The sequence below is a fragment of the Melanerpes formicivorus genome, unplaced genomic scaffold, assembly GCF_026170545.1.
Source record: "Melanerpes formicivorus ecotype bairdi unplaced genomic scaffold, bMelFor1.0.p_v2 SCAF_10, whole genome shotgun sequence".
NCBI classification, from domain to species: Eukaryota; Metazoa; Chordata; class Aves; order Piciformes; family Picidae; genus Melanerpes; species Melanerpes formicivorus.
Window position 1 is genome coordinate 14,467,708 of NW_027142362.1, and position 25,021 is coordinate 14,492,728.

The 25,021-nt window shown below is 49.4% G+C and overlaps 1 protein-coding gene across 6 annotated transcripts; it reads right to left on the reverse strand.

Annotated features, from left to right (window-relative positions):
• Positions 1 to 1,136: 1,136 nt before the first annotated feature.
• Positions 1,137 to 24,595, reverse strand: LOC137443809 (uncharacterized). Of its 6 annotated transcripts, XR_010987985.1 has the most exons (6): positions 24,026 to 24,595; positions 21,601 to 21,733; positions 10,121 to 10,463; positions 8,010 to 8,268; positions 3,875 to 4,031; positions 1,137 to 3,547 (listed from the first exon to the last, which is right to left on the reverse strand). XR_010987985.1 is itself a non-coding variant. In XM_068143846.1 (5 exons), exons 2-4 carry the CDS (start codon positions 21,657 to 21,659, stop codon positions 3,896 to 3,898), a joined length of 549 nt encoding a protein of 182 aa, XP_067999947.1. In that variant the 5' UTR covers positions 21,660 to 21,733; positions 24,311 to 24,595; the 3' UTR covers positions 1,137 to 3,547; positions 3,875 to 3,895. The 6 variants fall into 6 exon arrangements, 4 of the variants coding, with proteins under 4 accessions (XP_067999947.1, XP_067999945.1, XP_067999946.1 ...); XR_010987986.1 differs by having other exon boundaries at positions 1,137 to 4,031; positions 10,110 to 10,765; positions 24,311 to 24,595; XM_068143846.1 differs by lacking the exon at positions 8,010 to 8,268 and having other exon boundaries at positions 10,110 to 10,463; positions 24,311 to 24,595.
• Between the last annotated feature and the right edge of the window lie 426 nt (positions 24,596 to 25,021).

Consider the following 25,021-nt stretch of genomic DNA (forward strand, 5'->3'; position numbering starts at 1 on the left):
GTCACCAGTAGCCAGTTTGTGAATCAACTGAGGTTTCTGTAGCTGGAATTGTTTAGCCTGGATAAGAGGAGGCTCAGGGGAGACCTTATTGCTGTCTACAACTACCTGAAAGGTGGTTGTAGCCAGGAGGGGGTTGGTCTCTTCTCCCAGGCAAGCAGCACCAGAACAAGAGGACACAGTCTCAAGCTGCACCAGGAGAAGTTTAGGCTCAAGGTGAGGAGAAAGTTCTTCACAGTGAGAGTTGTTAGCCATTGGGATGTGCTGCCCAGGGAGGTGGTGGAGTCACCCTCCCTGGAGGTGTTCAAGAGGGGATTGGATGTGGCACTTGATGCCATGGTTTCATAGTCATGAGGTTGAGTTCTTTTCCAAACTTACTGATTCTATGATTCTATGCTGTCGACTGGTGCTTGTCTCATTCATTGGGCCCCTTGCACACCCATCTCTATAGTGTTTCTGCTCCTCTGTGAGGAGGGAGAGCTTGGTGCCCCAGTACAATTTTTGTCCAAACAGAAATGAAAGGAGATAGTTTTAAACTGAACTTCACTGTTGCAAGTTTTGACACGAATTTTGGCATCTGCATACAGTGTTACAGGAGAGTTGGTTTTGAACCCATAGAGCTGAAGCTGGGGATACCCCTGCATGACTGGAAAGAGAGGGGGATACCTCTGGGACAGCCTAGAAAACAGTTCAGATTCATCTTAGTTTTAAATATTTGTCTCTAGACGTCTCTCTAGGCACCACATTAATCCAATTTACAGCGTCTGGCTCAAGTGAAGTGTGAGAAGAATTTGCTTAAGCTATTTGAGCAGCTATGTGCAGCAGTGGACAGCTGGGCAAGCAGGCAGGGCTGCCACCAGTTACCCTCCCTATGCCCTGGCACCATGGTGCTGAGCAGCCAGGAGGGCTTGGGCAGCCTGGTGCCAGGAAAGCTCTAGCCCCCCAACATGGGCACCTTGTGCATTGCCAGCAAGGACAGTGGCAGCAGGCCAGCAGCAGACCACCTTGGTCCTTGGCAGAGACCTCTGGGTATCCTCCCGTTAAACGTCCTGCTAAAGCAGGCTGTGCAGGATCGTATCCAGACTTTTGAAAGTCTCTGGAGAGGAAGCTTCCACAACCTCTCTGGGCAACCTGTTCCAGTGCTCCACCACCCTTACAGGAGAGAAGTTTTTCCTTATGTTTAAGTGGAACTTCCTGGGTTCTAGTTGGTGCTCGTTGCCCCTTGTCCTAGCACTGGGCACCACTGAAAAGTGACTCACCCCATCCTCTTGACATTGACCCTTTAGCTATTGGTATGCATCGATAAGATCCCCTCTCAGTCTTCTCCTCTCCAGGCTGGGGAAAATACGCTTGCACACATGCCGAGGTAAGTCATTTCATATTGCTAAATAGCCACTTCCAGTTAATGCTTTGTTTAATTTCTGAGAACACCACCACAGTCACTCAGGTGACTCAGCACTGCTGCCACTCCCTGTGACATCCCAGACTTGCAGAGGGTGGCCATGCAATGCTGAGCTGCTGTCTCTGCTCTGTTGGCAACATATCCGGAGCATTGCGACTGAATATTTCCAAATATGAAGGCAGTACTGAGGGAGAGGAACATTTGCCTCCAGTGAAGTATTCTGCTATTGTCAGGGCTGCATAGAGTGAAAGTAAAAAGGATTTCAGGACCAGCCTTCAGCTGCCTGTTAAGGCTCTGATTGTAGGAAGCAGCCTGAATGCACCATGACTGTATCAGCCCCTCCCCCTGCCCAAAACTTAAGCCAAAGGATTTAAACAAGCTCTTATGTAATATGATTTTAGTGTTTCCAGTAGAAATAGGTGTCCTAAATATAAATCATTTGCAGATAAAATAGGCTTACATAAAATACTTTACATTTATATAACTCTATATTGGCATTGTACCCAACACCTCCATCAGCCGCAAGCCTGGCAGTGGGGCTCATGTGTGGCACCAGCACTGCCCAACTCCAGGACCTGCCTACTGGGGCATGAGCTCAGGATTGCACTGGTGCCTGCAGTAACAGACAGACCCCTATCCTGTTCCCAGTCTGCCAGGCAGTGCCTCCCCAGGGGCAGTGCCTCCCCAGGGGCAGTGCCTCCCCAGGGGCAGTGCCTCCTGGAAGAAATATATTTGGGTTGGTACTTCTCATGTTGAACTCCCTTCCTTCTCCCTGCCACTGGCAGCAGCAATCACAGGGTACTCCCATGGTGTTCCCATGAGAGCCAGTCCCCAGGGTGGCAGGGACACTCCAGTTTCTAGCAGCAGTGCTATGGTAGTGGCAATTATCCAGACTGAGCAGCTGGACACTTCAGATACTGTCCCTTAGGCTCAACTGCTTTGGTTATTTAAGCAAAGAAAGTTGTTTTCAGCCCCGAGAGCTGGAATTCTGCTTCCTCTCCATGTGCATGCAGGGATGTGTGTGAGTGTGTTTGTGTATAGCTATGTGTACCTATATACATGCATGTGACATGGGGAAAGAGCTGACTGCCTCCCTCTCAGGCTGCAGCACAGCCTCAGCTCGTGGGCTCTTCAGCTCAGTCAGCTGCCAGGCACAGCTTGCTGTCACAAGCAAGGCCAGTGGAAGGAACACTTCAAATTCCTACACTAAATATGTCCTTCACCACATTGTATCATCAAAGGGTTACTCTTGGTTGTCATGCCTCCTCTCCATGTCCAGGTTCTTCAAGACTGTGGCTGATCAATGCTGTTGTGCTTCTTGCCCTGCTCAGAGGCTCATGAGGAGCCATGCCAGGTGCCACTAATAAGACCAGCAACAATTACCTTGGAAGTAGTGCTTTCTGGGGAGAAAACAATGGTTGCCATATTACAGCCTTTACGTGTGGGAAAGATACTTAGTCAAATCCTGCCCAGCACCCTTCAGTGCATCACAGCAACCAGTTACTCTTAGAGGAAGGACTGATTATAAGCATTTTTAGCTACTGACATGTGTACAACACATGCACAGAATTAGAGATAAATATATAGAGGTATGAATGGAGATGCATGTCTTGTTCCCACACGTGTATTTTCATGTATATGAACACATTTTCCTGCTGCAGGGTATTTTTCACAACAGAACAATATGATTTATATCTCTTTGCCATTAACATTTCCATTCAAATAAAGCCTTATTTATGGCTCTTTTGACAATGTGGGAAGATGCTTTTTACTGTGAAGCCAGAACTGTCAGCAGCCTCTATTATTCCTGGTGGGACCAGGTAGCATGACTTTATTTTTAATCCAGTTCAGCTGGAAGACACTTGACTGCTTTTTCAGTCAGAGAAAGCAAACTTGCCAGAAAGAAGCAGTACGTGTGACCTTCGAGAATGACTGCAGCCCTTTCCGTCTGGATCTGTGCTCTATTCTTCATAAGAAGCCTGTTCCTGAGGTGCATTGTGGAGGAAATGAGCCATTCATCTTTGTCTGCCCTGCCCTCCCTTCTGCTGGGGGAGTCACTGCCTGCAGGCGTGTGGAGAATGCTTGGTCAAGCAGCATTTGGGCATCTTCTAGACACGGACCTGCAGCAATTCATCAGTTGATTCTCTGCTGGAAATCAATAGTAATCTGTAGTACAGGAGCTTCTGATTCCTGAGAGTTATTAAATAAAGCCATGCACAGATGAAAAGCAAAAAAAAAAAAAAAAAACAAACCCAACCAAACCCAAACAACAACCAAAGGCAAAAACCCCACAAACCCAAAACCACAAACAACAACAACAGCAACCCCACCTCCCCCAAACAACCAAAAAAACCCAAACAAAAAAACCCCAACCAAACAGAAAAAGCCCCACACCCCCCCAAAAAAAGAGACCAACAGAGAGGTCAACACTTTAGTCTTCCCAGCACTGCAACAACCACCATACTGCAGTCCTACCATAGAGTCTGTGCTGAAGCCTCAGGGGTACCTCCACAGCAACCCACGTCTGCACTGACACCTTTCTCTCCGCCTGTGTGGAGTCACGCAGAAGCCATCTGGTTTTCTACTCTGTGCTTGAGTGAACAGCCATGGGGTGACAGCAACTGTATTTGCCCTGCCAAAGTAAAGGAATTCAGTGTATTTCCCACTTCACAACCTTCAGTGCCCCAGCACTTTTCTCTGGAGCTTTTGAAACAGCCAGAAGCGAACACATACCAAGTTCTTTCCCTACTGGGACTGGTGCTTACAATTCACTAAGGAATCTAAATTTCTAATACATTGACTGGCCTGCAAAAACTAAGCTGTCACTGACCCCTCCTTCCCCTTATATAACAATGTGGATGAATTTCTGAAAAGATGGCTCCAGTAAGTATGGAAAAAAAATAAATACAATGCTAAGAAAACTGCTAGAAGAATTTGCCTTGCCTGGTTCAGAGGTTGGTGATAGGGCACTTGACGTGAAGATGTACAGGAGACTATGAGCCAAGTTCATTAAACTTAAGCCAACTTAAGCAGCAGCTCCTAGCAGCAGCCTTTGGCAAGCCTCAGGCCATGTAGGTCATTGCCATTTCTTCGGACATCTTGGAGTCTTTGCTAGAGGCCATCATCTGAGCTGGGTGAGTGCTGCTGGGTGACAGCTCAGGTTACTTAGCTCACCTTCCTGCTGTGCTGCTGCATTAGCGTATTAATGCTGTGCCTCTTCTCAGACATCTTTCCACTCCATACCCCTGAACTTTAAAGGAAAAAGGCAAACAAAACAAAATAAAAAGAGAAGCCCCTTTGCTGTATAAAGACTGGGTGCCGGAAGGAGCACAGCATGCAGCAGCAACTGTAGGGCTGGCTCAAGGGCTTTTGCACCAAGTATGCATGAACTGAAGGCAGCTAGATCAAATATGCATCTGAGCTGGAGTCAGAAAGATGCCATCCTGCCCCTGCATGCACCTGGTATCATCAGAACCACACTGCCAGCCTTCCATCCCCAAGTGTTATAATACACATGTGTGTATAAAAATACATACATAAAAACATATCTGTGTATATAGTCATGTATGTGTGTATAACTGTATGTATATACAAACATACATACATATATATGTATAAAAATATATATTTCCTTTGCAGTACTTGCAGCCAGGTAGGAGGCACAGAGTTGGTGACTGCTCTGGATTTAAAAATCAGTCATTTTACCAGCAAAAATATTCAGGTGGGTCCTTTTGCAGGCACCAGTGGTCAGGTAGCAAGTGAACTGTGTGTTGCTGTGGAGGGTACTGTTGAATTCATGCTCAGAAGCAACATTTCTGAACTAGATAAACATCTCTGCAAAGAAGACAGCAGCTGAAAACAGAGCTGACCCTTGTTAAGGGAGTAAATCCTATCTGGTTTTGCAAGAGGCATGATATGCATACTTCTGATAAACTAACAGCATAAAGCACCAAGAACAGCCACTGGAAATCTGGTAACATCTGGTTTTCAGTGCTGAAAACATGCCAGCCTGCTTAGGCAATGTGAGACACCTTTAGAAAATGAAAGACAAAAAATGAAATGGAGTTATGCCCTCATGTTCTGTACCTGGTGTGGTGAGGAGCTGGCCATCATTCTGTCTTTGCAGCTGGCACCCTGCTGCCCTCTGAGTACTGGCCAGGCTCAGATGAACTCCTGGCATCGCCAGCTCAGGAGCAAAGCATGCAGGAGACAGTGCCTGGATTTGCAGATGAGTTGGTCTCTTGCTCACCAAATGGCATTGCTTGCCCTTGGCCAGTTCAGCTTGCATTTCCATCAGCAGAGTGCTGTCCCAGACTGGTCCTATGAGGGCACCTCTATTCCAGGACTGCAGCCTTACCCACTGCTCTGAGTTTGCTGGGCAGCAGCAATATAAACAAGTGGAAAAGGGAAACATCAACATTCTCAGCTCCTGCTTCACTCGGTTGCTTTGGTAGTTTCTCCTGAACGAGATGAGGGCTGCACCCTGCCTGGAGCAGACAGAAGACTCCAAGGAATGTCAGCACCAGCAGGGCTCTTAGGGTTTGGCCCTTTATCAGCTTTGCCCTGGGGGCACCTGAGGCTAGCTAGATCTCTACCCAGAGGGGGCGGGGAGTGTATTTATGGGCTTCCTTCACTAGGGGACCTTCACTTCCTGTTCTTTGAGGCTATACCTAAAGAATTGAGATTTAAATTAAGCCCTTGGCACCAGGTTCAGGACTTCCACTCCAAAGGCTGATGAGCTGCATTAAGATTAAATCCCATCAAACAGAATACCAGTGTCTTTGCTCCTCAGTGCTGGGTCACATCCTTCCAGAATCACTGCTGCAGTGCCATGGCTCACACTTGTTCAGGCTCAAGGGGCTTGTTGTCACTGAGTAGCCTGATGGAGCTGGACCCATGCTGAGCAAGAGGGTGGGCCAGAAGGCATCTTCCAACTTGTTTCCACTTGTTCTAATACTGAAAGCCACCTCATTGAAATATCAAACTGAAAACCACTGCTGTTGTTTTTGTTTATGCCATGGTCAGAGAACTCTTTCTTCCATACCTCTCTTATCAGGAATGAAAGTGACAGAGAAAATGCACAAGAAGAGAGTCATTTTCTAGTAAAGTCTTGAATGTAAATGAGGAATGGTGACTTGCAGCATTGTTACTTGAATTCTCTCATCTCTGCCTGAAGTTCATGGGAGCTGTAAGCCCAGCCACACTCACCACTGACCACAGAGCCAGAAGCAGCCATAATTCATGGCCACTTTTGAAACAGCAGCTGCATGAAAACAGCTTTACAAATAAATACAGATGCAAGTGTACAGGATGCTCAGGCATTACACAGCTGAACCAATACCCCCATCTGCCTCCTGAACTTTGGGAAGATCATCATGGGATTTGGGTGCAGATTTGTCCCTGAACTTTGTGTCCCTCAGCCATCCCAAACATGTAGTTCAAACTTCTCCAGTAATCTCTGATCTTTCAGGGTTAGTGATCAGATGCAACTTTGAAGCCTCTGAACTCGTGAACCAGAACATGTTGGGAAAGGCTGAGGCATGCAAAGATTAGCCCTTCCTGAGGAGGAGAGTGTTAGCTGAAGCAATGGGGAGGTTTGCATTTGGCAAGCATTTTACTTGGGGGGGGGGGGGGTGATCCCATGGCTCTGCACCTCCACATCCTGTGCTTAAGGAGTTCAGGCAGCCTGTCCCACTTTGGTGTCTCCATGTTCCTACAGCTCTGTGAAATCAGCAGTAGGCATAAATCCGTGGATGCTATGTTGGGCTATATGGGGTTAAGGGTTTTTCACCACCTCCCTGGGCAGCCCATTCCAAAGGGCTTCACTCTCTCAGTGAAGAACTTTCTCCTCACCTCAAGCTTAACCTTCCCCTGGCTCAGCTTGAGACTGTGTCCCCTTGTTCTGGTGCTGCTTGCCTGGGAGAAGAGACAAACCCCCTCCTGGCTACAACCACCCTTCAGGTAGTTGTAGAGAGCAATAAGGTCTCCCCTGAGCCTCCTCTTCTCCAGGATAAACAATCCCAGCTCCCTCAGCCACTCCTCACAGGGCTTGTGCTCAAGGCCTCTCCTCAGCCTCGTTGCCCTTCTCTGGACACATTCAAGTGTCTCAATGTCCTTCTTAAACTGAGGGGCCCAGAACTGGACACAGGACTCAAGGTGTGGCCCAAGCAGTGCCGAGTACAGGGGCACAATGACTTCCCTGCTCCTTCTGGCCACTCTATTCTTGATGCATGCCAGGATGCCATTGGCCTTCTTGGCCACCTGGGCACATTGCTGGCTCATGTTCAGCCGGCTGTCAATCAGCATCCTCAGATCCCTTTCTGTTTGGCAGCTCTCCAGACCCTCTTCCCAGGCACAGCAAATATTCCATAAATTACTTCAGTTTTACAAGCTATTAGGCTATGACCTGGCATGAACACATAAGCAGATCAACACTAATGGGATGGAAGAGGTGTTTTTGTGGAAACTCATCTGTAAAAGGGAGACATTTGAAAATTGTGTCTTCTGCAGAGGAAGGCATTTTCTTCTAATTCTCCAGTACATATTTTAAAGTTGCACAATGAAAGACTTTTAAGCTTTAATCTTTTCAAAGCCATGCTCATCCTCTTACCTCCTCAGTAGATCATGATTTCACTGTAGATCTAAATAAGGTCTCTGGTAAGGCCCCACCTGTAGTATTGCATCGAGCTCCGGAGCCATCAGCACAAGAAGGGCATGGACCTGATGGAGCAGGTTCAGAGGAAGCCACAAAAATGATCAGGGAGTCACAACCCTTCAGGCTTGAGGACAGGCTGAGACAGTTGGGGGTATTCAGCCTGGAGAAGGCTCCAGGGAGACCTTCTTGTGACCTTTCAGTACTTAAGGGGGACCTGTAGGAAAGATGGGGACAGACATTTCAGCAGGGCCTTTAGTTACAGGTTGAGGGTTGGTAATTTTAAACTAAAAGAAGGGAGATATATAATGGATATAAGGAAGATTTAGTTTTTCACACTGAAGGTGGTGAAACAGTGGCACAGGTTGCCCAGGGAGGTGATAGATGCTTCATTCCTGGAAACATTCCAGGTCAGGTTGACAGGGCTCTGAACAACCTGATCTAATTGAAGATGTCCCTGCTCACTGCAGGGAGATTAGACTAGATAATCTTTAAAGGGTCTTTCCAACCTAAAACATTCAACAAGCTTTAGTGTGGAGAATATGCTTGAAAATGGAGATTGCTGTATTAAACATCCTTATCTTCTGACTGTTTTTCTCAGGCTTTTCCTACAACCTATGGTGTCCTACTGCTACAGTGTAAGTGGCACTCTTTGGTCAGCCTTTCCCAGCTTTTAATGTTCTTTTTTCAATACACAGGCACTGAGCTTTGCTGTGGAGCCGAGGAGAGCTGTAACAGCCAACAGTGACACCACCCGGGCACCAGCGACACGTCTGCTGCACACCACCTCACGGCCCCGGGCTGCTGGAGAGGGGCACTGAAAAACATGCAGTCTGCACAGCCCTCTGCAGGCACAGCTGATTTTAAGGCTTAGATAGTGTCAGGTTTATAGAGGTACAAAACTATATACACAGGCATACGTGTGTAAACTGAATACATACATGCATTAGTGGCAATCTGCAGGAGGGGATCGAGGGCACGCTCAATGAGTTTGCAGATGACACCAAATTCAGGGGGTACATCAATCTGTTTGAAGGTCAGGAGCCTCCACAGAGAGACTCTGGGACAGGTTGGATAGATGGGCCAAGTTCATTGGAATGAGGTTCAAAAGGCACCAGGTCCTGCACTTGGATCATAACAACCCCCTTCAATGCTGCAGGTTTAGGGCAGAGTGCCTGGAAAGATGCCCAGTGGAAAAAGACCTGGGGTGCTGGTTGATAGCCAGTGTGTGCCCAGGTAGCCAAGAAGGCTACCACCATTCTGGCTTGTGACAGAAACAGTGTGACCAGCAGGACTAGGGAAATGATCATGCCCCTGTACTCAGCATTGGTGAGGCCCCATCACGGAGTACAGTGATCAGGTTTGGGCCCCTCACTACAAGACAGCCATTGAGGTGCTGGAGTGTCTCCAAAGAAGGGGGATGGAGCTGGTGAAAGATCTAGAGCATGAGCCTTGTGAGGAGCAGCTGAGGAAACTGGGATTGTTTAGCCTGAAGAACAGGAGACTCAGCAGAGACCTTACTGCTTTCCACAAGTACCTGAAAGGAGAGTGTAGTGAGGTGAGGGTCCACCTCTTCTTCTGAGTAACAAGTAATAGGACAAGAGTAAACAGCCTCAGGCCTGGACAGGTTTAGGTTGGACAGCAGGAAGAAATTCTTTCCCAAAAGGATTGGCAAGCTCTGGAACAGGCTGCCCAGGGAAGTGGTGGAGTCACCATCCCTGCAGGTATTTAAAGTTGTGTAGATGTGGCGCTGAGGGTCACAGTTCAGTAGTTACCTGCAGGGCTGCGTTAACAATCGGACTTGATGATCTTAAATGCATCTTCCAACCAAAATTATTCTCTGTTTATATCTATCTATGTGCCTATATCTTATACACATATATGTACATATGTATGTATATGCCATATAAGTATATGCAAACATACATATATAATTTTTATATATACATGTATACGTATGTGATTATACACACAAATATATGTAGATATGCATATACATGTATAGAATTTATATACGCGAGTGTGTATATATATATATAACCCACACAAATCACGTACGTGTCTGTCACCTGTTTCTCCATGCAGCTCGGTCTGTTTCCCAGCCGAAGCGGGCTGTGGAGCCAGCTTCTGCCTCGCCGCCGCCCTGAGCCGGGGTCCTGCAGTCGTCCGAGCGGCCGCGAGGCGGCGCCTGAGTCCCGAGAAGGGACGAGCCGAGGGCGGAGGGAAGGAGGCGGTGGAGGGAGGATCCTGGAGGGGTGGGGGAAGGCAGGGCGGAGGAGTGGGCAGCGGTGTGGGGAGGGTCGTGCTGCTGTGGAGCCTGATCCGCGAGAGACTGGTTCCGCGGGGGCAGCTCCGCCGATACTGCTGTGTTCAAATCCTGGAAATACCCTCTCTCGGCTGCGGTTTCGGCTGCTGTGTAGTACCAAATGAAACGCACATTTAGCTGTTCTCCGGTGTCACCGAGAAGCGAGTTGTCACAGGTGACAGGTGGGAATGGAAGAATGAGCTTCCAGGATTAGCCCTGACTGATGCAGAATCACTGTCTCAGCAGTGTTGGTTGGCTCTGCCCGGTGTGGCATATGTGACATAGATCAGTCAAGAGGCTGAGATATCTCAGCACCACTGGCTCTGGCAGCAGGGAGAAGCCTGGTCTAGCTGTGGCCAGCACTCCAGAAAGCTTCCTGCTGTGGCTTGCAAACCCATCGGGCTCTGTCCTGCAGGACAAAGCAAAAATGCCAGTTGTGTCACACCTGCACAGATAGTGCCAAGCCTCCCAGGCCAGGCACCTAAATGTCTGCGGAAAATTAACTCCCTGCAAGTGGATAAGAAAATCTTTGAACCTGCAAAAAAGAAAAGGTGTAAAATTAAGAATTTTGGAGGGGGTGGGACCACCCCAGTCTCAGCCCAACACCATGGCCTGGGCTGGAGGGAAGCTGGACATCCACCTGGATGTTCATCTTTCCTTCATGACGAAACACATACTTTGAAGTACAAGGTGCAGCAGAACATCAAGACTGGCCATTAGTGACCACATTTTCTATAGACAGCCTCCAACAATATCAGGTTTCAGCCTTTCTCTCTTGTGAAGAAAGTCTAAGGGCTTCCCTGTGAAGCATGCCGCTTATTTTAGAGGCAGAATATCCCTGTACCCAGTGTAAAACACTCATGTCCCACAGTTACCCTGAAGCACTTAAAAGAAGTTGAGATCATCTGCACAGTACCAAACTTTAAGGGAGTTGGGGGGGACGTTCTTTCCTTACATTTTGCTTTTGGCATTGCCAAACCACTTTCATGTCCTGATTTTTAGTCACTTGATTACTGGTGCAACTTGTACCGTATGATCCCAGCATATGACTTAGCATTTGAAAGTGGGGAGCTGTGGCCCCATGTTCCTGCAGTGCTGATGGCCCTGCTTTGGCCTTTGACACAGACGCTTTGCACGGCAGTGGTGGTGGAATTGCTCTGGGTAACTGCCTCTGCAGCACACTCTGGGCACAGGCAGAGAGCATGGATGTAACTTGGGGCTGCAGTTTATTACAGCCTTTTGTGAAAGCCCTAAATTCTTCCACATATTACCTGGGCTTTCCTCTGCCCAGCATCAACTTGCTGCCCAGCTGCCCACAAAGCCCCTCTGGGGGCTCACCCAGGAGGGCTCCTGGCACTGGAAAGGGCTGAGTTCTGGCTTGGCTCACTTACAGCCAAAAACGTGTGGCAAGCTCTAGTGAAAGACATCTGCAATGCTCCTCCATCCCAGCCACACAGCAGCATATAAAAGTGGTCTGTTGTGGGAACTGATGCTGGTAAGCCATGCACTGCCTCCAGCTGGTGTCCTCCATGCAGCCTCCAAGACTTGTAATAATTATTAATCATATACTTTAACCAGCAGGTTTGCTCCTGGGAAGTAGCCAGAGCCTCCCAGAGTGCCTGGCTGTTGTTTGCACTTACCCACACCATTGCCCTGTTGCAGAGAGGGGCTGGGACAGAAGGAGCCATCAGACCACATGAAGCTTTTGGGATGGAAGCAGCTATCAAGATGAAACAGGCACTGGCAGTGGGGAGATAGCGGGTGCCCTGCTCGCCTTGCCCCAGTGGGACAGGGTGACCCTGAAGAGGTGCTGCCAGCCCCATAGGCCAGGGAGTGGAGAAGTTGTGTTGGGTTTACAGCCAGATCCAGACATGCCTCTGCTCGGCAAACTTTGGTGGTAGCCTTGGACTCTTTACTCAGGAGCAGCCCAACACAGGCTCCCTACTGCCCATTCACGTATGGAAGGGCTGTATCAGCCCTCGGCAGAAAGCTGTCTCAAGGCCAAGACAAGGCTGCTAAAGCAGCAAATAGCCTGGCTGCAGTGGTCATCAAATACTTTCACAGACCAAAGCCAAAGAGTCTGCAATGAAAAGAATAAATCCCAAAGCAGCAAATGAAGCATTGCTGAGCAATGACCAAGTGCCCCACAGGAGCTGAGCAGACCGGACACGCTGGAGACGTTGCACAGAGCTGTGCTGGTTTTGCTCTGATCAGATGAGGATGAGGCTGGTTTTGCAATTTGTGATAACAGCACTTTGCAAGCATGACGAAAATGTGTGGTAAACCCCAGGCAAACTGGAGCAGCCTGTGCACACAAACCATGCAACACAGGCTTTTAGACTCCGGGGCTGGCGCCTGCGTTCCAGCACTGCTGCCTCAGAGGTGACCTGCAGTGCACACATCCCTGGTCTGGCAGGGGCACGGCTATCAGTCAGCCGAGGGTACAACCCAGCAGCCAGGCAACAAGCCCTGGCGGAGCATGGGGCTGAGCACAGCAAAGAGAAGGGCACCTCCCTAGCTGGAGAAGGGCCTCGCTTGCAGTTGCCCAAAGCCTTGCAATGGGTGAGCAACACCGTAGAAAAAAACATCCATTAGCTTTGGCACATTGTCCTTACTGGCAGTGAACTGGTTTGTTGTAATAAAATCATTACAGCAGGGTAGCAAACTCCTAATTTGTTGCATTAGCTCGTTTTGCTCAGAAGAACATTCAAGTATGCTTCACAGAATTGTAGAATTAAAGGATCATTTTGGTTGGAAGAGACCTTTAAGAGCAGTACTGCCACGTTGCCACTAAATCGTGTCCCTCAGCACCACATCTACACAGCTTTTAGATATCTCCAGGGGTGGGGACTCCACCCCTGCCCTAGGCAGCCCATTACAGGGTTTGGCAACCCTTTGGGGGATGACATTTTTCCTACTGTCCAACCTAAACCTGCCCTGGTGCAGTCCAAGGCCATTTCCTCTTGTCCACTTGTTACTTGCTACTGTCCATGTGTTGCTTGGAAGAAGAGGTGGACCTCACTTTGCTGCAGCCTCCTTTCAGAAAGTTGTGGAGAGTGATAAGGTCTCCCAAGTCTCCTTTTCTCCAGGCTAAACAACCCCAGTTCCATCAGCCACTCCTCACAAGATGTGTATGTTCTAGAATCTTTACCAGCTCCACTGCCCTTCTTTGGACACTCTCCAGCACCTCAATGTCCTTCTTGTAGTGAGGACCCCAAAATTTAACATAGTACTCAAAGTGTGGCCTCACCACTGCCAAGTACACCACTGCCAAGAGAGAGTGCATAGTCCTGCTGGCCATACCATTTCTGACTCAAGCCAGGATGCTGTTGGCCTTCTTGGCCACCTGAGCACATGCTAGCTCATATTTAGGTCTCTATCAACCATCAGCCCAAGGTCCTCTTCCACTGGGCAGCTTCCCAGCCACTCTGCCCCAAGTCTTCAGAATTGCATGGGGCCATTGTGACCCAAGTGCAGGGATCTGGCACTTGACCTTGTTGAAGGTCATCCCACTGACCTTGACCCATTGATCCAACCTGTCCAGATTCCTCTGTAGAGCCTCCCTACTTTCAAGCAGGTCGACATACCTGCCTACCTCAGTGTCATCTGCAAACTTACTAAGAATGACTTCAGTCCCCTCATCCAGATCATTGGTAAAGAAAGCAGGCCCCAATACCAAGCTTAGGGGAACACCACTTATGAGCAGCCACCAACAGGACCCTTCGTATCTACTTACTTCACTCTTAAATTACACGTTGTACCTGGACTACCTGAGGACATCCGCACTTGCACAGGGAGGAGCTGCATGTCCTGCCCTTTCTCCAGCTGCTGAGGGACTCATCTGAAAGAAAACTAGGATGCTAGTATTTTAAGAGTAAACAGGACAGTGCTGTGACAAGTCACCATGACTTGAAACCTGCTCTGATCCTTCATTCCCACTGGCCAAACCTACCAGCTGCCCTTTTTATTGTAGTCTGCCTGTGAAACGCTGTGGGGATGAAGTGGTTTCTTCACATTTTGTCCCACTCTTTGGAGCCATGTCTAGCCATCAGCTGTCTTGCACCCCAGCAGGGGTGTACCCAATGACACAACTGACACAAACCCTGCATGTCTCCTCTATGACCCTTGTGCTTTGCAAAATCCCGAAATGGCTGCTGGCCAGTGGGCTGGTGAACAAGCCCAGTTCTCTGCCTGAAAGGAGCCATCTCCTACAGAGGGGCTGCTATTCCTGCCATCCCTCTTTATTTTTATCACTGCCACTCCAACCCATGCCACACACCTGGCGCCACCAAGGCAAAAAGGAAAAGGAGGTTAAATTCCTGTGCCCACACAACATCTTTTTATAGCCAAAGGGATGAGGTTTTTCACTGTCTTGGCATTTTCCACTTAGGGAGTAAACAGGAAAACCAACCTGCCCTAGTAGCTAATTTGGAAGCATACAGTGTCTCTTCGCCCTGTGATGCCTCCCACTTTCTCTTGCCATGAGTGGGATGACACTGGGTCCAGTGCCCAAATACCCCAACGTCCCATGTCCCCAAAATGCCCCTTGGAGGAGCTGACACCCCTTGGCTGCTCCCAAATAGGGACGGAGACCTCACCCAGGCTGCCACCCTAAGCCAGCACCGTGCATGTTGGGACAGTCAGCATCTGTACCAAGAGCAGGCAAAGCAAGGGGCAAGACCCCTCCATGTCCATGTGCAACCATTCACATAACATGAATTCCCTTAACCAGGAGGCAGGCTGAAGGCATGCTTGCAAGCAGTCTCATTTTGAAAGAGTACCTTTCTGGATGGCAAGCACTGTGTGAGGGAGGTAATGCTTTTTGTTGTCTTCCTAGCTCTGTTTTCAAGAAAAAGATCCCAAAGACAAATACAGTACCACTGAATTAACCCTCACCCAGCAGAGACATCTAGGTTAGCTCCTGCTGGTGGTCTTGCTGCTGTTACCTTCAACATTCGCTGAGTGTTTTTGTGACTCTTACATCCACATTGCTGGAGGTAGGTAGAAGAAGCGAGTGACAGTATAAAGTACTCAGCTGGACTTCTGAGCTCAATGCATTATAAAATGCAGTTGAGTACTGCTTTGTCATGTCTTAGAATCATGTGCTGGTGGCTCATCACCACCATGGCTCATCAGCACTGCACTACAGCCACTTGCAGGGTGAATAATTCCACCTTACTTTGCCCCTAGGAATATTTTCTCACACCCTTACTGTAGGGCAGCATCCCCTGACATACTGGGACATTACTCTGCTGCAGCCCCTGGGAAGGGCTGTGGATATCAGGCTTGGGTAACAGGAGGACATAGGCTTAGTTCAATGTACAAAGCTTGCTCATCTCCTCAGCACATTCAAAGCATCTCTACAGCTCCTGCCACAGGTGCTGGGAGCCAGCACTTCTGAGGAGCTGAGGATGGCCTTACACCTCCATGCACAGGCATGAATGGGTTTGTGTGCACTAACATCCATGTTGTCCAAACTCAACCTGTGCCTGTGGACCTTCATCTGGGTTCATATTTGTGTTGCTACATAATAACTTCCCACAAAGAGGAACACAGGCTCTCTGAGGAGCCAGGGCACAGCACCACCATACATCATCCTTTGCTGACTCACTTGGCTATACTCATTTGGCTACGTCGCAGCCAAGATCTGCTCCCCACACACATACCAGCAGCAGCTCTGAAATTCATAGAATCATTTTGGTTGGAAGAGGTCTTTAAGATCATCAAGGCCAACCATTAACCCAGCACTACCTTGTGACCACTAAACCACATTCCTCAGGACTACATCTACATGTCTTTTAAATACCACCAGGGATGGTGACTCCACTCCTACCCCAGACAGCCTTTTTCAGTGCTTGACAACCCTTTCAGTGATTTTACCCCTAATACTAATGTAAACCTTCCCCTGAATCCACCATCATGGAACAAAGCAAAAGGAACCTCCTATCCATACCAGTGTTCCCATCTCCTGCCTCACACCGCCCCCTTCCTTGCCACATCAACTCCCCTGATGCTTTCTATGCCTCAGCACTCACCAATCCAGGGGGCTCATGGATGCATGGCCCCAGGAGGGTGACCACCATAACCGAGCAATTGCTCTTACAGCAAAGTATTGCTCCTTGATTACGCTGCACAAGAAAGAACACATCTTTGCCTTTAGCAAGGGAAAGGCATTGTCAGCTCCAGAGGGGGAAAAAAAGCAGCAGTGACAGCAATAAGTGGAACCCAAATTGTGATGAGTCTTCAGGCCCTAAAAGATGTAGCAGGTCTCTGGTGGGCTCAGGGAGACTGCTAGTGTGAAAGCAGTGAGCACAGCAGAAGAAGCCTTGGTAGTAACACAATGACTTTAGTCATAGTCACAAGGCTCAGACAGCCAGAAGAGGGAAGTTTTCTCAAATATCAAATAGGAAAGTTGCACAACTGCTGCCCAGACCCTTTAAATATGGCCTGATTCCCCCCTCCAACATCAGGATGACTTCCTCTTACATCAGTTTCCAGCTGCATCTGTGGCACAAAGCAAACTCAGGGACTGCAGTCTCCATCCCCAGGGTGGGCTGGGTGGCTGCAGAAGGAGAGTGTGCACACCAGCACAGCCCACTGCCTCCAGGGAGTCCCACATTCTAACAGGAGTGCAAAACCAACTCAAAACCATGCAAGGCTAATCACAGCAGACAGCTTGGAAGCTCCTTCATTGAGAGATCACACACTGGGAACTGAAGGGCTGAACCTGTGGGATGCGGGCACTCTGCCATGACATCTCCTGACATGAGCCTGGGCAAAGCACTGGGCCATACCCTCTGCCAGGCCTCTGCCCTTGGGCCACCTGCAGCAGCAGCAGGAAAGTTTCAAGAGGCTTTGTCAACACAACTACAATAAGGCTTTAGGTTTGGGTCTTTTGATCCTTTCCGAAAACAGAGCGAAAGTAAGGCAAACAGAACTCAGGGGCAGGTGCAAGAGCTTGCTGCTTACAAATTGGTGTTTGTCCAGTGCAAGGACATCCATGAGACCAGCACTGGTACCCCCAAGGAGTGGGAAACAGGCTCGGTGCTGGCATTAAAAGGCCACCTCGGTCAGTGGTGCTCATTGCCAGGCACTGTCGGCGTGCATGAATCACCATCCTTCCCTTTGAATCATTAATCACTGCAAAATCAATAAAGGCCACATACGTTTTTCATGTATCAGCCATTAGTCTGACCTTCTGTCTATCTCTGTAGAGGGGAGGAAGTAAAAGCATTTCAGATCAAAGCAATCAGCACTAAATTTACCCAGCGCTAGCACCCAGTAGAGCCTGCTGATTTACAGCCTCTGAGCTCATACCGAAGTTGTTTTGGTTCCTGAGAGCCCTAGGTACACACCAAGCCCTCACTGTCCTTTAAGAACATGGGCAGGCAGGAAGGCCCTGCTCCAAAAAGATGGTCTTAGGTATTTGTTCATTTCTTTAAAAACAGGGACTGCTTTCTTGCCAAAGAGTGTCTACAGACACTCTGGGATGAGCTGATGCATCTCCTTCCTCAGGCACTCAGAGCTGCTGTGTCCTCCCACAGCACCTGCCCTGGCTGCCTTCCCCTGCTCAAGCCTTCCACGCTCTGCTGCTGCAGAACAAACACCATGCACAGTGAAACATGCTACAAACACATCATCACCTCTAAAAGGAGACCAGAGGGACAAAAAACATTCACCAGGGATGGAACACACTCAACTCAGTCCTCTGCAGCCCTTGAACTGCAGGCTGAAGCCTCCTCCAGCCACTGCCCCAGCCACAGGAGCCAGACTGCTTATATTTTTTTCTGAATGCATTTATTTTTTTTAAGACAAAGATGTCAAAAGCCAGTAAGTGCTGTCAACCAATTACCATCACTATTGATCACTCCTGCATCCAGCTTTCTGGGTCAGATCTGCTCTAATTTTGCTAGAGGCACAAAAAGGTCCAGTGAACCAGGAGACCATAGTGCTCAGAGGTGCCCCTGGGACACAGAGCCAGGTCAAGCAGGTCCAGAAAAGCCAAACTCCCTCCAAATGCCCACAGGCCAGAGGCAGGCATGCTGCTGTCCTGCATGGACTACTGCTGACAGCCCAACAATCGACTCAATAGATAATCACAGTGCTCATAATGATCTCTGGCTAATGCTGCTGCAGAAATAGTTGCCTAAGGAAAGGACAGTTTGCTTTTCTGAATTAAAAAAAAAAGCCATGGTCTTTGTAGTGAGATGGGAGGGTGGGTTAGGACCCTGCAAAGTAAAGCTCATATAATAGCAGGAGACATACAACTTGGACCTAAGCAGTGTCAAGACTTCTCAAAACCTAAAATCAGAAATAGCCCTGCTTACTAGAGACAGCTTTTTGTTACAGATTGCTTTGGTTTCCATTTTAAACCATCTCCTGTTCACGTTTCCCCAGCTTTGAGCCTAGGAACCATACCAGGTCCCAATCTATCCAAAGCTTCTCTCATTAACATGATGATTCCAGCAAAGATGCAGAGGCAAGCTGGGCCTCATGGGCTAGATTTCATCCATTCCTTGCTGCAGACCCGTTGCTCAGCCATCCTCCCCACAGCAGCCTACCACAGTCACAACACTGCTCAGCACATTGAAGGCACCCAGCAGACAACCTCCTTTCGTGCCCTCCCTGTCAGGTGGGGGATCTTTTCACTGCGCCCCTTTGTCCCATCTCCCTGCCTTCCCTTTGACACCACCGTGTGCTTTGACTGCAACATTCCAGTGTTCAGCACCTCTCAGCAGCAAAACCACAGTGGCCAGGCTGAACATCGCACTTGCAGGCAGTACATTGATAGCTGGGTTTGTACTGCCTGCCTCCCTCCAGTGTGACATCCACCCCTTTATCTTCTTCCTCACACCTATTTCTAGGGCAGCTACATGAGAGTTCTCCATCTGGTCTCAAACTGATACACAATGTCACACATGCCCTTTGGCCTTGCCTGGAACATCTTCTGTCCCATCATACATTTTGGAGCCGGGGCACAGGTTGGGTCTATCCACACATGACCCTGCAAACCTGCAGCTCCCTCCTAGGACAGGCAGAGCTGTGAGACCAGCATACTTTAGCCCGGAAAGCATAAGGCTCACACACTTCCTTTCCAAAAGAGCACAAATTTTCTGAACACTGCTGGAGCTCAGCCTCCACAGACCAGCCAGCTCTGCATGCACCAGCAGCCCCAGGACAGAGCACTTTGCAGCACTTGTTGATGCGGTCAGCATCCTGAAATATTCTATGGCCTTTCCGTTTCAAAGGAAACCACAAGTGTCTTTTTGCTTTAACCTCTATTCTCGCTTGCTCAGTTGTAGTGGACAGAGTCCTTTTCATTCCATGTTTCCCCATCCCCACCCCCCCAAGCCTGGACATGCAGGGACCCCCTGAGGGACCCATCAGTGCATAGCACTGCAGAACAACAGCACTGCACACACAGGCTCAGAAGTACTGGAGGTGAAGCAATGAGTAACTGGGGGATGATTCCAGTGTGGTCGTCCCACAGAGGATGCCCAGGCCTCAGCTCTTCCCGTAAGTGTGAGTGCCCAGCAGACATGAAACCAGGAGGATCTCATGGTGATGGAATTTTGGAAAGTATGGCCACAACCTGCTGTATTTTCCAGCTCCCTGTAGTTGCTGCCAGCTCTGAACAGACACTGCTCTTAGTTTCCACTCCCAGAGTAATCCCACTGCACAGGCAAGTCAGGTTTGCTGCACATATGCAAACTGTGGGCAGCAACCTCCTCACTCAAATTTGATAGTCAATGGTACACGCCTCTCTGTCTCAGAAAATAAACAGCCCTGCCCTATTGCTTTGCCTTGGTCTCTCTTCAGCATGAACTCCTGTGCCACACCAAAGCCTTCAGAAGTCTGAACACTCATTTCCCCACAGTCTCTGTGTCAGCACCATAATGGGTTTCTGGGGATTTTAGGTGCTTGATTGGCATCATCTCACAGAAGTAAACATACTCAAGCTGCACTAGCAAAATTCTCTAAAAATTATAGGGGGGATTTTGTTGAAGGGTGATTCTGGTTTCCTGTTGCAGATGAGCTTACTGTAAACCTTTGGACTAGAGTGCATCTCAGAAACCTCCCCCTGCCCAGCTGATCACATTGGGGTATTGTTATTTTAAAAAATGCTACTTTGACATTTCTAACCAAACATCAAGTTTAATGTTGAAGGATGGCATAGGGCCAGTGCTGGGCAGGTGGAGGCAGGAAGGACAAGCTGCTCCCTGCCCATGACAATAAGGTCACCCTGGGACTGGCAGCCACTGCCCACCCAGCGTTGCCAGCACACAGCTGTGCTCACAGTGCAGGAGGGAAGGATGCAACATGCCAGCAACCATAGAATTGTAGAATCATAGAATCATTTAGATTGGAAAAGACCTGTCCGTGCCAACGCTCGCCCCATCCTGATGCTCCCCATCGTGGCTGCAGCAGACATACATGCAGCCCAGCACACTGGAGTCAGTCTCCTGCCCTGTCCCAGCAGTAAGTGCAGCTCTTTGAGCAATATTAACCAAAAGAGGCAAACGGGCTTTTCCTCCACCTCCTCCCTTATGCTGCTCTTTGCTCTTTTCCTCTGCCTTTTAAAATTCCAGATGAGAAAAATAAATATTGGAAGGTTATCCTCTGTATCTCATGATCAGATCACAAGTTAGCATGTGACTTGGGAGGGAAAAATAACTCTTTCCAGCAGTTGTCAACGCAGCAAGCAAGCTCCGCCAACTCTGTACCTTGATGTCTGCTGCCAAAGACATTCTTGGTGCATCCTTGAAGTGAAGAACCTCGTGATTCATCAGGATCTTACTCTAATTAAAGAAAACTCAGATGACTTTCATTTTGGCTTTGCCTGTTTAGCAACTCTGAATGCAATGTGTATGTAAGGATAAACAGCAGCCTTCAGCCACTGTTTTGTAAACAGGCTTCAGTTCAGGAAGGGCAGGTTTGGAGGCACCCTGTAAATCCTGTGCCCAGGGGACTGAGCAAAAATCTCCCACTGAGCCAAGGACCGATCAAACAGCAGCCTAGGTAGCCACCCCCCTAGCCAAGAGCCTGCAAAATCGCCTACAATGTCCTTTGAAGGTCAGGGGAAATATTGGCAAGTGCAGCCATGCCACCCCAGGGAGAAGGGAGGCATCTCTCCATAGGAGAGCAGGGCTCACTGCCTTTCCTCTTAAATTACATCAGCATTGCCCTTTCCCAGAGGGTGGGTGGCCAGGCACTGCCCATAGATGCCAGGAGGCCCTTCCCCACCTGAGTGCCATGGCTTGCCCATGGTCTTGGCCCAGCTCCACAAGCCAGTGGTGCGGCATCCCACTGCAGCAGTCTCGCCGTGGCTCCTGTCACATGATGGGTCAGCAGTTCGTGGGAAGTCACAGCCTGAAAGCTTTAAAAAAAAATAAATTAGTTTAGCCAGCTCCTTCCCCACAGGAAATAAAAATTGGAGCTGAGCTTTAGCAATTTGGGTTTGACCAGACTTATCTTGCTTGGGGCCTGGGGTGGGTTTGTCTCGACGAGCTCCTGACCAAACTCCCAGCCACAAAACTCAACAGGGAAAGGGCTTGGAAAAGGCCAGAAGCAGGGCAGGAGAGGGGACAGAGGGTTGCTGCAGCTCTTCAGGAACCCCACATCAGGACAACTCTGCACAGAGAAGAAAGTCTCTCCCGGACATTCCCAACCCCATAAGGCTGGTGGGAAAAGCCAGCACAGCAAATATTCCCACGGCTGCCATCCTCATGCCCCAGCTCAGCTAGTGGCACTGATCCTGGTGCACAGTGGAAGAGGCTTTTGCCCTTCCTTTACCCAGGTTCCAGGGACAATCAGGCAGCTATTTTTAAACTGGCTCTTTTCCCCTGCAGAGGCACTTGAATGGCTTTCCCCTTGCACACGGAAGCACTGGGAACGCAGACGACGTCTCTCATTGTGATGGGAAAGGTTATCGGGTACAAAACAAAAGTGAAATCATCCGCTGGCATTCCTGGGACCGAAATAGCTGCCTGCTTTCCAGCGCTGACGTTATTGCAGGGGAAGGAAGGCTCCGGATACAGGCAGTCCTGCTCCAGGGCTCACGTACCGACCCTGCAGCAAGCCAGCGCCCAGGCTTGCTATGAGCAAAAGTGAAATAAGGCACTCCTGCCATGACAGATTAAAGATAACTCGGTGGGTGAGGTCCCAAAGTTGCCATGGCTCCCAGGCAGCCACAGAGCCTTGCATGACCATCACTCCAGTGACAGCCCAGTAAAAAAAGCTCATCTGTCCCATGTTAATGTTCGGGGCTAGAGATCTCCAGGGACAGCAGGGGAGTGGGGAGAGTGGTGGCAGATGGACACTCCTAATGAGGATTCTGTTGGCAGCCTGGGGATTGTGGTGCTGAGCTGGCCCAGTCCTGGTTCCCCAGCAGCACAGCTGGGGCTGTGAGAGGACATGGTGAATTGCAAAGGCACAGCTTGTCTTGTCAGCTCCGTCCCCATAGGACTGAAGCTGTATGTTGCCTTGTGCCTTTGCAGCCAATCCCATCATACTCTGCAAGAAATGCCAGAGAAGCAGCCAGCTCCAGGGGATCCCTGCTGCTGGCTGTTTCCCAGGGATCTCCTACACCTCCTGCTGTGGGAAACATGACCACTGGCCATGTTTCATTTCTTGTCTCAAGGCAGGACCATTCATGTGTAAATAGAAGCCCCAAGCTAGTCACCCCTAGGGTGGTCCCCAAAGAACTTGCAGTCTCCAAAGAGAGGAGCTGGAGCAGGAAGACTCCAGCATGCCAGACTAGTTGCTGCTTGCAATCCTGTTTGCTATCTGCACCTGAGCCAAAAACCTGGGTAAGGGCTGCAGGGCCAGGCCAGGAGGGTTGTGGGTGCTTTGCAGGTGGAGAAGGCAGACACTCAAGAGATTCCATGGAGCTTGGTGGAGATGGAGCAGCTGGCATGCTGAGCTACAGCATCAGCCAGGATCTGGGGAGAGTATGATTTGGGGAACCCTTCAGTGCCCTCAGCATTTCCCAGCATGGAAGAATAGCTCATGTACTGGATATGTAGGCTGAAGAGGTAAAACTGCAAAGCACAGAGACTTCATTGCCAACATATCTCACCCCTCAGATGACTGCTGGAGCGAGGGGTGAGTCACAGCAGCACTGAATCTGAGAACCAAGGAACATGAAAACTAGGGGTAAAGTTTACTTCCCCTGAACACACAGTAAAACGTTCACCAAAATTGTCCAAGGCATTTTCAAAATGAGCCAAGGGTTCCACTGTCTGCCAAACCCAGATTCTTTTCAGAGATTTAAGACTCTTCTTCCTCTGAATTGCAGTAATGAACTAATACTGAATTCCTCCAGCTGCCAGCAGCTGGCTCAGACTTAATTGCACCCAGGAGCCTTTCCCAGGAGCTGCCATGTGCCAGCCCAGGCCTTGCAGCAGCAGCAGCCCACGGGCACTGCAAATGTTGGTTCATGCAAACCCAAGCAGCCTGGGGGAGGCAGGTCAGCGTTGTCCGTGTGGGCCGTGGCGGGGCCGCGGGGCCGCCAGCGCGGGCTCGGCTCGGGCTCCGACTCCGGCGCGGCTTTCCTGGCTTTGTTGATGAGTGCGGCTTTATCGCTGTTAAAACACCGCTTGTTGCTGTGACTTTTTACCCCCTTCTTAAATGTCAACTTGAAAAGAAAAATTTGGGAAAGGTCACTTACCAGAGGGACTGGAACTACTCCAGTCACTTGGATAAACATGCGTGGGGTCAGCTGCTACAGGAGAGGATTTAAAACCAGCTATTTACCTGCTTGAACAAGTGCTGTGTTTCTGCAGGAGGGTGAGAGTTTATGTACCTTGTGGGAAGCAACCAACCTCCTCACCACCCACTCATCATCTGCTGGGATCATTAACCCTTCAGGACACCTAGATGAAGATGCTTCATTCAGGATGCCAAATTCTGTATTCTAAGGGGGCACAAGCACCCATCAAGACCCCAGGCTTACCTCAACACCACTGGTCCAATGGTATGGAGAAGTGCTCACCAGCAGTCCTGTCAGACCCTTTCCCCAGCCACCATGTGGAGCTGCACTGCGGCCCTGCAGAGCACAAGCCCCTAATAATTGCTGGAAGCAAGGTGGTAGAGACCCTGTAGGAAACAATGGTGTGCCTACAGAGATGTATGCAGAGCAGATAAAGAGTCAGTCACCCTGGGTCCTGCTCTTCCTGGCAGCACAAGTGGTGACCTGCTGCACTCCTCAGCTCCTCTCAGCTGCAATAAAGAAGGTAACTAGGACATCCCATTGATAAACCCACCCAAAGAAATGGGATGCAGTTTTCACTACCCCCAGCTAAGGCAGGGGATTGGAAGGGGAGCACTACACGCTGCAGCAGATACAGTGAGCTGAGCTTTGCCTTACTGCCTTCCAAAGTGTGCTTCAGCATCCAGCAAACACTGCAAACCCTGGAAAAAAGCACCCAGCACAGAAGCCCTTCCTCTGCTGCCTCTTGCCTCTCAGCACCTGGCCACCTTCAGCAGGTGTCTGAGCATGCCTAGCATTCCCAGTCCTCCTACCCGTGCAAGCTGGAGGCAAGTTAACCCTTGCTTTGCAGGTAATCATCAAACCTGGTAACTTGTCCCTGCTGAGAGCTGCAGAACAGGGCAGGACTTTGCCTGCTGACCCAAGGAGCCGACAGGATTCAGCAGCTCCAAGCAC

Bases quoted from the DNA above. Each gene is read 5' to 3' on its own strand.
- LOC137443809 (XM_068143844.1), bottom strand. From the start codon at position 24,064: ATGTTTATCCAAGTGACTGGAGTAGTTCCAGTCCCTCTG. The intron at 21,734-24,025 runs GTAAGTGACCTT...TTTTTTTTAAAG, and splicing joins GAGTAGTTCCAGTCCCTCTG to CTTTCAGGCTGTGACTTCCC. The intron at 10,464-21,600 runs GTGGGGAAGGGC...GGTACTACACAG, and splicing joins GGGCAAGCCATGGCACTCAG to CAGCCGAAACCGCAGCCGAG.